The sequence below is a fragment of the Archocentrus centrarchus genome, chromosome 3 (assembly GCF_007364275.1).
Source record: "Archocentrus centrarchus isolate MPI-CPG fArcCen1 chromosome 3, fArcCen1, whole genome shotgun sequence".
In the NCBI taxonomy this organism is placed as follows: domain Eukaryota; kingdom Metazoa; phylum Chordata; class Actinopteri; order Cichliformes; family Cichlidae; genus Archocentrus; species Archocentrus centrarchus.
In genome coordinates, this window is record NC_044348.1 from 8,970,718 (window position 1) to 8,985,367 (window position 14,650).

The window sequence follows — 14,650 nt, forward strand, 5'->3', positions numbered from 1 at the left end:
TGTCTTATGTTAGATTGTATTCATACAGACTAAAAAGCCAGCTTACTCCCTCGATGAAGTGTTTTTATGGCACATACTTAATAATTTGCGTACATAATGGTGTCGTGTACATGTGTACTTTAGTTGTACAGGAAATGAACATTGCAGGCAACTGTGCCATCATCTCTATATCTTTTTTTTTTTTTAACTTTCTTGTAAATAAGGAATTTATTCCTATCACACAATTTTAAATCTGAATTCCTTCTCTATAATATTATTTCTGTACATGTGTCATGTTTGTATGTGAACTGTGTGCGAGTGTGACTTTACTGTCATGGTTTTGCAAACACTGAAACGAAACACGTAACTTGTGTGTTACCACATATGCTAAGTGTTTAACTTTCAGTTCATGAAAGGCATTTAGTCTCTCTTGCTGTTTTCTTTATATAGCATATCTTCTTTTTGGGTATTGCTTCTGGTTTTCCCCCAGAGCGAAGTCTGCAGTAATGAAAAATGTCCTCAGCTTTTGATGTTCTTAATAATTACTCAAATATTTATATATGTATACTTAGATACTCTGTATTGTTGTGTAGAATCAGAAGCACTGAATTAGCTTTAATTTTCTATTGAATGCTTTATTTTTGTAATTTTTAAAACCATAGTTTTTACTGTATCAGCAAACACCTTTTTATATTCTGAATAATTACATAACATTCTGATATACATATATTTTGTCAAGCACAGATGATGTTATGATTGTCTGATTGAGACTTCAAAATTTTTTTGAATAATTTTGAAACATATTGTTGCATGAATTATTGTATAAAAATAAAGTTGACAAAATTGAGTTGACACATGAGATCTGTTGCTTTATGTTGAGCCTGTGCCTGCCGCATCCTAAGATATTTGTTCTGTGATTATTTCTGGCTGCAGTTTATCCACTTCAAGATTTCAGGCTTTGTGTACTCAGTAAAACTCCAGAGGTAGCGGTCCTGCTGCTGGGTTGTTGCCCTCCTACAGCCTCCTCCACGTCTCCTGGTAGCGCCTCCATCCTCTGGACACTATGGTGACAGACACAGCAAACCTTCTTGCCACAGCTCGCATTGATGTGCCATCCTGGATGAGCTGCACCACATGAGCCACTTGTGTGGGTTGTAGAGCCCCTCTCATGCTACCACGAGTGTGAAAGCACCACCAACATTCAAAAGTGACCAAAACATCAGCCAGAAAGCATAGGTACTGAGAAGTGGTCTGTGGTCCCCACCTGCAGAACCACTCCTTTATTGAGTGTGTCTTGCTAATTGCCAATAATTTCCATCTGTTGTCTATTTCATTTGAACAACAGCATGTGAAATTGATTGTCAATCAGTGTTGCTTCCTAAGTGGACAGTTTGATTTCACAGAAGTTTGAGTTACTTGGAGTTATATTGTTTTGTTTAAGCGTTCCCTTTATTTTTTTGAGCAGTGTATTTCAAATGTTTGTTTCTTTTAATTTTGATGATTATAACTGACAACTAATGAAAACCCCAAATTCAGTATCTCAGAAAATGAGAATATTACTTAAGACCAATACAAAAAAAAAAAAAGGATTTTTAGAAATGTTGGCCAACTGAAAAGTATGAACATGAAAAGTATGAGCATGTACAGCACTCAATACTTAGTTGGGGCTCCTTTTGCCTGGATTACTGCAGCAATGCGGTGTGGCATGGAGTCGATCAGTCTGTGGCACTGCTCAGGTGTTGCTCTGATAGTGTCACATCTTCCTCTTCACAATAGCCCATAGATTTTCTATGGGGTTAAGGGCAGGCGAGTTTGCTGGCCAATTAAGAGCAGGGATACCATGGTCCTTAAAGCAGGAACTGGTAGCTTTGGCACTGTGTGCAGGTGCCAAGTCCTGTTGGAAAATGAAATCTGCATCTCCATAAAGTTGGTCAGCAGCAGGAAGCATGAAGTGCTCTAAAACTTCCTGGTAGACGGCTGCGTTGACCTTGGACCTCAGAAAACACAGTGGACCAACACCAGCAGATGACATGGCACCCCAAACCATCACTGACTGTGGAAACTTTACACTGGACCTCAAGCAACGTGGATTCTGTGCCTCTCCTCTCTTCTTCCAGACTCTGGGACCTTGATTTCCAAAGGAAATGCAAATTTACTTTGATCAGAGAACATAACTTTGGAGCACTCAGCAGCAGTCCAGTCCTTTCTGTCTTTAGCCCAGGCGAGATGCTTCTGATGCTGTCTCTTGTTCAAGAGTGGCTCAACACAAGGACTGCGACAGCTGAAACCCACGTCTGCATACGTCTGTGCGTGGTGGTTCTTGAAGCACTGACTCCAGCTGCAGTCCACTCTTTGGGAATCTCCTCCACATTTTTGAATGGGTTTTGTTTCACAATCCTCTCCAGGGTGCAGTTATCCCTATTGTTGGACACTTTTTTCTACCACATCTTTTCTTTCCCTTCACCTCTCTATTAAGGCCCCGTTTACATGATGCCATTTCCACTGGAAACGGTGTCATTTTGATGCGTTTCAGCCTTCCGTTTACACGATAGCGTTTCAGAAACGATCTGTGTTTACACGATGACACGTTCCCATGCCAGGCCACAAGTTGGCGTTGGTTTTCTCTTTGCAAAGTTTGTTTACGCAAGACGCGCATGCGTGGAGTGACACAGTAGGTAGCGCGGCAAGTTGTTAATTACTTACAAAACGGCCGATGTGAGAGGTTTTGTGTGGACTGACGATGAGGTTGGATCGCTGGTGCACACAACGCTGAATTACAAAATGGTAAAAACACAAGAAAAGCATTAGAAGCATGAAAAACTGAGATGCTCCACTCTGGACCCCGTTACCAAAACACATCGTTTTCACTCCGTTGTCATGTAAACGCAAGGGCGAAACGCATCAAAACGACGCTGTTTCAAAATGAAAACGGTGTCGTGTAAATGGCACCTAATGTGCTTGGACACAGAGCTCTGTGAACAGCCAGCCTCTTTAGCAATGACCTTTTGTGTCTTGCCTTCCTTGTGAAAGGTGTCAATGGTCGTCTTTTGGACAACTGTCACGTCAGCAGTCTTCCCCATGATTGTGTAGCCTACAGAACTAGACTGAGAGACCATTTAAAGGCCTTTGCAGGCGTTTGGAGTTAATTAGCTGATTAGAGTGTGGCACCAGGTGCCTTCAATATTGAACCTTTTCACAATGTTCCAATTTTCTGAGATACTGAATTTGGGGTTTTCATTAGTTGTCAGTTATAATCATCAAAATTAAAAGAAACAAACATTTGAAATATATCAGTCTGTGTGTAATGAATGGATACAATATACAAGTTTCACTTTTTGAATGGAATTACTGACATAAATCATCTTTTTCATGATATTCTAATTTTATGACTATATGTATTGATGAACATCAGGGTCCAAATGTTTGTCATAAAATATATGATTTCTTTTATAAGCTGTGCTGACAATATTTACACAACTTGAATTTTCATCAGATGAAGCTGCATCCAAATTTTACATTTGATTTATAAAATCTAATTGTTCAGCTGCAGCCGGACGGACAAAATGCAGGAGAAACAGCTCTGACTGAGTTTACTGATGGACCTGTGTGTTAGTGACTGAGACAACAGCAGACCCGAGGGTGGAGCTGCCCTCAGGTCAGTTTTTAAATTTGCTTCCCAGTTTTACCGTTTCTAATCTGATCTAAGATCAGTTTCACTGATAGATGATGGCTCTCTGACAGCCACAGCATAGATGTTTCACTGAGTTACTGTTAAAGGTCAGAGGTCAGTCATAAGTTCATATTTAACTGAGAATTTGATTGCCAGAATTTGTTGAACCTGTTTCCAGGACTAGGGGCCTGATCGATGTTTGCATGTGTTGTGGAAACAGTATAAAACCAACCACCTAGGCATGCAGACTGCTTCTACAAACATTTGTGAAAGAATGGGTCACTCTCAGAAGCTCAGTGAGTGGGGTCAGTGGATGCTGAGGCTGATAGAGGTCAGAGATCACCAGTAAATCAATCGCTACAGACCATCAAACTTCATGCGGCCTTCAGATTAGCTCAAGAACAGTGTGTAGAGAGCTTAATGGAATGGGTTTCTATGGCTGCGCAGCTGCATCCAAGCCTTAACTCTTAATGCTTCAGCATACCAAGACATTTTGGACAATATCATGATCCCAACTTTGTGGGAACAGTTTGGGGATGGCCCCTTCCTGTTCCAACGTGACTGCACAACAGTGCACAAAGCAGGTCCATAAAGACATGGATGAGCGAGTTTGGTGTGGAAGAACTTGACTGGCCTGCACAGAGTCCTGACCTCAACCTGAAAGAATGCCTTTGGGATGATTTAGAGCAGAGACTGTGAGCCAGGCCTTCTCCTCCAACATCACTGTCTGACCTCACAAATGCGAGCAAATACTTTTGACAATATAGCAAATGCATTTTTAGTCTTTATTGTATTAAATTTAAATAAGGTGGTAATTTTTGATCACGTACTTGATGATGTTTAGTTGTTAATATCATAATGGACAGTATGTCAGGCAGAGTTGGACCCAAAATGCAGGACGCTGTAGGCAGAAGATAACTTTGAAGGGTGTTTATTGTGTTACCATAACAACAGAACCAAAATCCACAGGAAAGCTAGGCCAAGAGCTTAATCAATAAACAAGACGAGAACTGGAAACAAACAGACACACACACACACGCGCGCACACCACCACAACGTAAACAACGACCTGACAATGAACTGATTAAAAAGCAGACAATAAATGCACACTAGGTAACAAGGGGATGAGGAACACCTGAGAGGAAGACACAGGAAGGTAAACTAAACACAATGGACAAGAAACAAGACCCTAACAAAAGAAAACAGGAAGCGGAACACGGACCATGACTAAGACACAAGAACTTGACAAGGACAGAGGGTAACAAAGCACAGAGACAGCACACAAACATTGGGCACAGCCCAGGACCATGACAGTTAAAATGATCGGCAAGCATCTGGTGGCTGAGCCCAACCACCCTTCGTCTGAAGGGGAAGGGTAATAGGGTGATAGCCTTAGTGATAGGGTGAGGAACTCGGTCATTTAGGCGGGGCTCCTCCACATCGAAAGGAACCAGATGAGGTGGTTCGGGCATCTGACTAATGTACCTTATGGGCACCTCCTGGGTGAGGTGTTCTGAGAATGTCCCACCAGTAAGTGGCTTGGCTGGCTTGGAAATGCCTCAGTGCCTCAGAATTGGAGGGGTGGTTGGGAAGACTGCTATGCCTATGACTCGGACCTGGATAAGTGGCAGAAGATGGATGGATGGACGGATGGAAGGATGGACGGACTGACACTTAGGTGTAATTTGGCCTTTACTGTGATGCAGGGAGATGTGGTTGCCAATCACGTCACTGATGTAGAACAAGCACTGTGGCTTGTTCTCTTGATGGGATTCATGGCATGAGATTGTACATTTTTATGCAAGTGAACTGAAGTATGAGTGGCATTTCATTTTATAATGCTTCTTCAAGCTAAGAGAATAAACACAGGAGTGGACTCAGTATCATGGAAGAGAGGTTTTACTGTCATTCTCTGCCATTTTAAACTGTTCCTCATTTTTAACCTCCTTGTGCTGCCAGTATTCTATACCCAATGTTGCTTCATTTTTATCTCTTAAGTGTTTCATTGGCTGTTTGCTTCCTAGTTTGTCTTGTGAAGAACTTTGTAACATTTTTTGGAAAGATGAGAGGTGTGTGTGTGTGTGTGTGTGTGTGTGTGTGTGTGTGTGTGTGTGTGTGTGTGTGTGTGTGTACACCAAGTGCTTGCTCAGGGGATTGTTTTGATTGTTGGGTTTTCACTCAATTATTATAGAGCCTTTACCTTACAGTATAAAGCACCTTGAGGTGACTGCTGTTGTGATTTGACGCTATATAAAGAACAATGAATTGAACTGATGAAAATGCTAAGTTAAATGCTGCTATCACAGTATAAGAAGTGACATTTGTCATCTGGTTTGTGGTGTGTGTTGGCTGTGTATTTTAGCACAAACTTGTTTTCCTGTCAAGGTCGGGGCTGTGTGCTGAAAAGGGTTGGACCCAAACGCAGGAGACAAATTAAACTAAACTGCTTTATTTGCAGGTGACTTAGATAATACAAAAAACACAAACACAAAATCTCAACCATGCAGAATTAAACAAGAAGCTTTGGGAGAAATACTAACAGGGACAAAACACTAGACAGGGAACACCCAGCTAGAGGTCACACTGACGACACCACAACAATGAACTAAACAGCACTGAGACCTTAAATACATTAGGGGATAATGAGGGAAAAGGAAACAAGTGAGAACACAGGTGAATAACATAACACTAATGAACAAGGGAAAAGCAAAACTGAGCACAACACACAGAGACCAGAATACTATCAAAATAAAACAGGAAGTCAAACAAGGGAACAGAGATGCAGACCTTACACTGCACACCGGGAAACACAAGGAACTACAAAATCAAACCCCACAACAAAAGAAAAACCCCAGAACAGACAATAAAGCCAAAACAAACACACAGGGTCAAACAGACCCTGGACCATGACAGTCAGAGGCTCACACCTTTTATCTCTATCACCACTTTATCTCTTCTTACGTGTTTTATTTGCAGTTTGTCTTGTGAAGAAATGTGTAACTTTTTTTAATAAATATAAATATATTTAGGATTGTTATTATGTACAATATGAACCCATAAACATAGGAATAGGAAATTCTAAAACTAAATTCTAAAACAATACTGAGCTGAGCTTTATTTATCCTGCTTTGATGCCACATGCACGCAACGAAAATGTAACTAATATTGATTTATAAATGTTAAATCAGGGAGCAAATTTTTTAGCGACATTTTTACTCTAGAGAGGCATTTTGTTTTTACAGCATTGCTGTTGTTGCAGTGAAAGAAGTGGCATTTGTCATCTGGTTTGTGGTGTGTGTTGGCTGTGTAGTTTATCACAAATGTAACCACTTGTTTTCCTGTCAGTGGGACACATCTTTTACATGCAAGTCTTCATATCTTTAGCTTTGCAAGTGCTGAAGCACCCGATGGCTGCTGAACAAGTCCCTGATAGAGTCTACTCTTTTTTTTATTCTGTCTGTCCAGTGCTCCTCTATTACATTATTCTTTCCTAACACACCTTCAGACAGTGTGCACATTAATATTTATGAGCACTTAGAGTTTTGTCCATTCTCAGTGAGATTTGAGAACTTGAAGTTCAAATGTTAAAACATTTCTGGGAGGAGTCAAACCTCTGTTTTACATTCATACCAAATCTACATGTTGCTAATTTACACTTCTAATCACATGTAAATAACAGAGCAACAACACACCTTTGCACATTATCTGTGAGCACATGTAGTTTTGTTCAATCTCATTGAGATTTGACAGTCTAAGAATCTCACTGTAACCAACACTGAGCCACCACAATTCTGTTTTACCAAATATACATGATCCTGAATTACATTTCTAATCACAAAGGAATAGATATAGCAGAAATGAGCATCTAGTGATCACTGATAAAAAATGGTAAGCTGGCTAGACCGTGACACACTATCACTGGTGGCCCAGTGTTTTGAGTTCTTTTAGTGAAGTCTTGTCAGCCTTGTGTGTTCAAGTAGGTTTCTGTTTAGTCACATGGTTAGATTCCCTCTTTGTGCCAGACTCCTTATTTGTCAAGCCTGTCATGTCATGCTTAGTCACTTCCTGTTTTATTTTGACAGTCTCGTGCTCCCTGTTCTTAGTATTTCGTTTTGCTTCCTTTTGTCTCGTCTCTGTAAATATGTTAAGCTGTCACTCTCCTCGTTAGCTCTAATTATCTATTGTCTGTTTTTGTCCTTTGTCACGTCCTTGTCTGTGTAGCCTCGAATGACGGCTTACTGCTGAGTGCTTTGTATTTCAAGTTTTCGTGTTTTCTTGTGTAGCTGGCCCCTATCCAGTTTTGGTATTTTGAGTTCATTAATAAAGCTTAGTTAAATACAGTTTGTGTCTCAAGAGTCCCTGGGGTCTGCAGCAGAATGTGACATGTAACAATGGATCTCTGTTGGAGGACAGAGATCCAATTTTCCCAGGTGACAGTGAGCCAGTCAAGCGGACTGTGTTGGGGCACCATGGTGGCAATTTCAGCAGGTGAGAGTGAGCATCAATCTTGAGCTAGGGCCACAGCATGGTCTGTTTTAACCCCATCCATGCAACCAGTTAAGGGGATAGGCCAGACCAATCCATGGTCTCCGGCATCTTCGCAAGGGGGGGTGTCTGGAAAGATGGGCCTTCAAACTGCCTTACCTGTTTTAACCATCTTATGATGGATCCCCTGTCGCAGGGTGACTGTCCACAGTACAGCCAGTGGGGACCTTCCAGCAAACGCATTTTCTCAAACCCTCCCACACTCAGGACTGGGTGTCCCCCAGCCACTTGGCCTCTGGGGGCAGGTCCACCTTGCTGGCTTTCCACCTCGTCTTAGTCAGGCCCGTATGGTTTTCAAAACACAAATGCACAGTGCAGGTAATCTATAACCCACTGATTGATAAACTGTTTGTGTTAAACATTTAATGTTTAACTGTAAGTAGTTTAAAGGTTCGTAGCTCTAACGTGCAGCTGTTACGTTAGATATAAACAGCAGCAGCAAGTGCGTGCTGAGCAGTGAAATTCCACTGTATGCTTACGATGATGAAATCACCAGATTAACGGTTTTCTACGGCACTAGGCCTACCCTCTCATCGTGTCCTTGACTGAAGTACAGACTTTATCTATTCTGTGTGGAGGAAGAGTCAAATGACCATCAAACGCCCCTTTTTATGTGAGTGTGCGCAGAGCCTGAAGCAGAAAAGCCTGAATTAACAAAGAAAGCTTATAACCAACGTCGTCTCATCACTCACAGGGCTTTCGACTTTGCCAGGCAGTTCAAATTCCTTCATTTTTATTTTAGAGAAAACAAGCGAACACTTAAGAGTCAGTGGGTTTAGTTTGAGGGGGGGAAATGGGGTTTGCCATGGAGGAAAGGATTTCTTCCTTGATGCTTCTGTGTCTCGGTGAGTATTCATCTAACAAACTTTTGCTTTTTTTTCTCTGCGCCTCATTGAACTTCCCAAGAAGCCTGTCTCAAAGTGACCAGTCTCATTGATGTGCTTTTAAAGTGCCATTTTCCAAAACAATATGAGCAAACAAAGTAGAAATAAGACTCAATTTTGTCAAACATTAATAAGAATGTTTTCTGTTTGTCTCAAAGCACACACAACTTGCTTCTAAAAAGTGGGTGACTCAGTCAGCACGGGGCTGTAACGAATGATTATTTATTTTATTATCAGGTTATCTGCATTTCTCCCAGTCACTGGGTAAAAGCAATACAACGTTTAACAAAAGTTCACAGAGTCAAGAGTGACATAAATGCCGTCTTTTAGAGAATTCTGTGTAATTTGAAGCTAAGAGAACAATTATCTGGGAACGGGGAACATATGAACTATTTATGCTTGGACTTCAAAATAGACAATTTTTTTTTTTTTACTGTGTGTGGAGGTGAGTGAAAGGGTGTGTTGTGGAAAAAATTAATTGGGCATTGAAACCAAACTGATTTTCTCAGATTCATTGAAATAAACCTTTTAAAAGGGTTCAATGCAGCACAAACAGTCTTCACACCAGCACTGATGCTAAAAAGCAAAAAATGACACCTCATTTATACTTTTGTGGAGACAACCTTCCTTACCTGGCTCTGAGGAGTGTTTTTCCCACTGTCACGTAGGCACCTGCCTGGTAACAGTGACTCACAGTATCTCAAGATCTCAAAAATACACACACGCACACACGCCCACACACGCGCGCACACGCATATACACACTTTTCATAGAAGTAACTTTTTACAGTCACAGAGGTTTAATCAGGTTTTTCACTACAGGTGGAGCGGTGAGTTTTTTGTTCAGATCCAATGGGGCAAAAACCATTTTCAGGAAAGGAGCCGTAGAAGACAAATTATTAAATATCACAAATTGCCATCTTTAGAAATGAAAGCTAGGCACATGCACAAAATGATCTGTATGATTGTTTTATGCCCATGACAGTGCTGTCAGGTGTTGGTGCCATTGAAGTTACCATCCCCCAAAGTCTTTATGAGTTTGCCGGGGGTGACAACATGATACTGCCCTGCTCCTTCACACCTAAAAATCCCACAGGCCCTAAACAGATAGTCGTCATCTCATGGTCTGCTTTGAGTCTGGATGTTGATCCTCAAACGGTTGGTATCTATCTATCTTAATGTGTCTGAATAAAAACAAAAATCATGGGATGCAAACATGTCCTCGTGTTTCTATTGTTCCTCTAATCCTGTCATTTTCTAACAAACCCAGATCCTCACCTACTACTATCCTGTAAAAAGTGTTGACATTCATCCCATGTATGAAGGTCGGGCATCGCCGGATGTTGACGTCCTTCAGGGAAAGGCTAACCTGAAGCTTTCCTCCCTCAAACTAGCTGACAACAAAACTTATGAGTGTCACATTCAGATCCCAGGTGACAGCACTGGCAAGCCAGTTGCCACCACACGCGTGATGGTCCTAGGTAATATGCTATTTTTTTTTTCAAATAAATTTTCCTCTGTTATTAGTTGTTTCTATTGTTCCATTCCACATATTATTTGATATTACACTTTAATGTTTAGCTTTGATATGTTCTCTAATATGTATAAGCTGATTATTCGCAGTACAACAAACTATCAAACAGATTGTATCTGCATGTTTCAGCACATAACCACACTATGTTTTTAAATTTGTCTTCATTTAGTGGCTCCCTCTCCACCCATCTGTAAGATCCAGGGAGCAGCGGAGCACGGCCAGAATATCACCTTGTCCTGTGTGTCTGAGGAAGGTTCTCCAGCACCCACTTATAAGTGGGATCGCCGTAATTTACAGAACATATCTGTTCCTCAAGACCCCAAAACCACTGACAGTAAGAACCAGTGACACATTGATCCTGGAATAATATGTCAAATATCAATGCATAAAGTTTCACTAATCTTTGCTAACAAGAACAACTGTGACCATGATCAGAGTGATGCTACACTTGGTGTACAAGTGGGCTTAACTTTGCTCACATGGTCACTGTTGGGTGTTTAATATTGAACCACGTGCTGCTGGTTGGTGCTCCCAAATCCCAGGACTTTGACTTGGACAAAAACATATAACCCACTCTACTACTTGAACCACAGCCAGCTCTCTCTTGATGTTCCTATATAACATTTTAGAGTGTTTTCTAACATTTATTTATTGAAGACTAACTTGAAAGTGAGCAAGATGTGTAAAATGGAGGACATTTTATAGATAAGTAACAATAAGAATGTCAGGATTGTCTCAGGCATAGCTGGTTTTTGTCAACATTGTGAATGTAGTAACTCGAGAATGATGTGACCTAAGATTTTCAAATTGATACCATACATGTGTCTACAACAAATTTGAATTTTGGTGCCCTTGACCTCAAGGTCAGGGCTCAAGTTTACTGAAAGTCTTGTGAACGCAATAGCACGAGAAGGCCACGTAGGATTTTTTTTTTTTTTTAAACTATGTCACAGGTGCGTTTATTCAGGAAGGAAATCTCATTGAAGTATAATCACTACTTCCAGGGGATCTGTGCTACCTAAAGATTCTACTGCCAGGAGGCTGAGGGGTAGCAGTGGCAGCCTGCAGTATTTTTAATCTCTGATGCAGTTTGGCCTCACTTATGGGGCAATACTTACATATTTGTGATGAGATAAAATCAAGCTCTGTTTTAATGTGTAGAAGTAGTGTTTCAGTGAGTCCATACTGAGTGACAATTTATTCTTTTATTTTTTTTTAGTATGTGACTAATTCTTTGTCTTTCAGAGGGAGGCATCCTTTCCCTGTATGATATCTCCAGCGACACATCAGGATTCTACATCTGCACCTCAGCAAACAAGATCCACTCTGCTACCTGCAACCTCACCCTCTCAGTTATGCCGTCTAAGATGAAAACTTCTTTAGACTGACTTTTCCAATTTTTCTTTTCAATAAATATATCTTTACAGATATATAATAATACCATTTTTGCACATGTGTCATGTTTGCCTGTGAATTGTGTGTGTGTGACTTTACTGTTGTTTTCTCTGGTTAAGCCACATTCTGAAGTGTTTCATGCTTGAAACACTAACACCGAGACAAAACATTTCAGCCTCATCTTCACTCAAACATTCACATCATCTCCAAGATCCAGACATTTTTCCATCAGTGAGCTTTTACAACACGAAGCGATGATCGAACATTGATCACTGATCAATGTGTTCTGTGTCTAAAGCTTCATACAGATCAGTGTGATGTAACAGTGATGCTACAGTACAGTAAATGTTTCAGAGGAACTGACTGACAGTCTGACAGCTGCAACTGCGCTCATTATATATCCGTGACATCATCGCTGTCTCCGTCCTTACAGCCTGTTGGCGAGTGAACGACTGTAAAAGCTTCATGTTACATACAAAAATAACAAACTAACATCTAACTGGGATTTCAGTGCTTGTAGAAACATAAACGTCTGCAGATGAATTCGCTCCTCTGATCGCTTTACAGCGAATTCATGAGTGAGGAAATGAAGAGGTGTGTCAGACAGGTGGTTCAGGTGCTGCAAGAGGGGAGGAGTCAGAGAGACACTCAGAGTTTGTTGGATAAAACCTGCCAGTGAGCAGGTTAGGTTCACAGAGTGTTACCTCGATTACTGACTCAGAGTTGGAGTTAGCTCTCTTTCTGGAACTGAAAACCCGAGTTTCCCTCATTTTAGGCTTAACAAACCCAGAGTTGTTAGCTGGCTTAGTGGGTCATCGCATCAGTGGACACACTTTCCCAAGTTTTTATGGGATTCATAGGATGAGATTGTACATTTTCCTTCAACAGGATAATGACCCACAACACAGCTAAAAACACACAGGAGTGGCTCAGAGCAAAACACCCTTTGAGAAGGCACACTTCAAACCTGAGACAGCTGGAGCGAATGATCCAAAAATACCTGTCGACAGGTGTAGAAGTCTCATTGAGAGTGATTGCCGTGATTTAAAAAGTTGTGCAACAAAATATTATGTTAAAGAGACAATTTTTCATTTTCTTTATTCCTCACTTTTAATCTGCTTGTGCTGCCAGTATTCCCGTCCCTCATTTAGTTTCACTTTTATCTCTTCTTAAATCTTTTATTTGCTGTTTGTTTACCATTTTGTCTTGTGAAGCCCTTAGTAACTTTTTTTTGGAAAGACCACAAGTCTATTTCACCAAATCTACATGCCTTTACGTGGCATACCACTAGCCTCCTTAGTGACAGGGTGGTGAGCTATGCCTGATGTACTCTTAGCTCACTCTGCTGGTGATCGTGTTTTTAGCATCCAGACACGCCCACACACCAAGACACGCCCACTGTTTAGGATGCGGACTGTGAGGCTATGACTTCTTCACCAAATTCCAGTTAAAGGATTCACATGTATACTTAGTCTTTGTGTGCGACATTAACAATTATTAAAATATCTAATTAATAACTAAATTAAGCAAAAGCAGCGCCTGAATCACGTTTGGGAGTTTGAAGGGGGAGAGGATGTGGACTGAAAGACACAAAAACAAACACTGACCGCTCTGGAGTTATAGGATGACATTAAATGAATAAGGCAGTATCTCTGATTCTGAAACACTAGATGGCAACACGGAACCTCCCAAACAACTAAGTTGATCAGCTGAACCACAATGAGCTGCACTATCCTTAGTTACAGTGATGCTGATGATTTAACTGGGGCTGGGAGAGGCTGGCTTATTCCCAACTGGAACTTTCGTGTTATTATTATTTTATGTATTATGTATTTTTTTTCTAACAGACTTCACATTTCCGCTTACCTCCATCAACGCTGCCACTCTTATATATACCGCCACTCACTGTTGCGGATGCTGGAAGATGCTCCTCGGAATACGGTCACATTTGGACTTCAGAAATTTCAACAGGTCACTGGTGAAAAATCTGCCCTCGATCACATTTGACAAGCCTCTGCTTTTATTTTAGCATATTTTACTCCACTATGTCAAACTGGGTTAAATATTTTTTTTTAAAAACAAAACATTGAACTATGATATGGTAATGTTAGAATAACTCTCAAAACGTTTCAAAATGTTATTATACAAATGTTATTATACAAATGTTATAGCCTACATACTGAATGGAGTTTGGCAATTTGTAGTCGGTAGGATGGTAGAATAAAATGCCTTATAAATAGCCTAAATTTATTGCTTGCATTGAATTTAATGTAATTTAATAAGTATAGACTTAAATAAAGACCTTCGTGGCTAAAATGTTCCATATATCATCCTGAATTAAATATAGACATAAAGAAATACTACAGAAAAATATTTCAGCGGATTTGCGCATCTATGTTGTCCGCGTCACTCAGGCTTTTATTTTTGAAAGCAGCTGCTGGAAGTCATCTTATTTTGACAAGCTTAACGGAGGTCACGCCGTTGTACTGACTAGTGATGGGAATTTCGGCTCTTTTCAGAGAGCCGGCTCTTTAGGCTCGGCTCCCAAAGAAGAGCCGGCTCTTTCGGCTCTCAAATGGCTCCTTAGATTTAAATTTTTTTTTAAAGTGTAAAATGAATTACTAATGTAAAAACATACATTAGG

General features: G+C 40.6%; 1 protein-coding gene across 1 annotated transcript; it reads left to right on the forward strand.

Moving 5' to 3' along the window:
• Positions 1-8,781: 8,781 nt before the first annotated feature.
• LOC115778192 (cell surface A33 antigen-like) lies at positions 8,782-12,051 on the forward strand. The gene is made up of 5 exons (XM_030726250.1): positions 8,782-9,039; positions 10,063-10,235; positions 10,348-10,558; positions 10,781-10,945; positions 11,857-12,051. Exons 1-5 carry the CDS (start codon positions 8,988-8,990, stop codon positions 11,997-11,999), a joined length of 744 nt encoding a protein of 247 aa, XP_030582110.1. The 5' UTR covers positions 8,782-8,987; the 3' UTR covers positions 12,000-12,051.
• Positions 12,052-14,650: the final 2,599 nt, after the last annotated feature.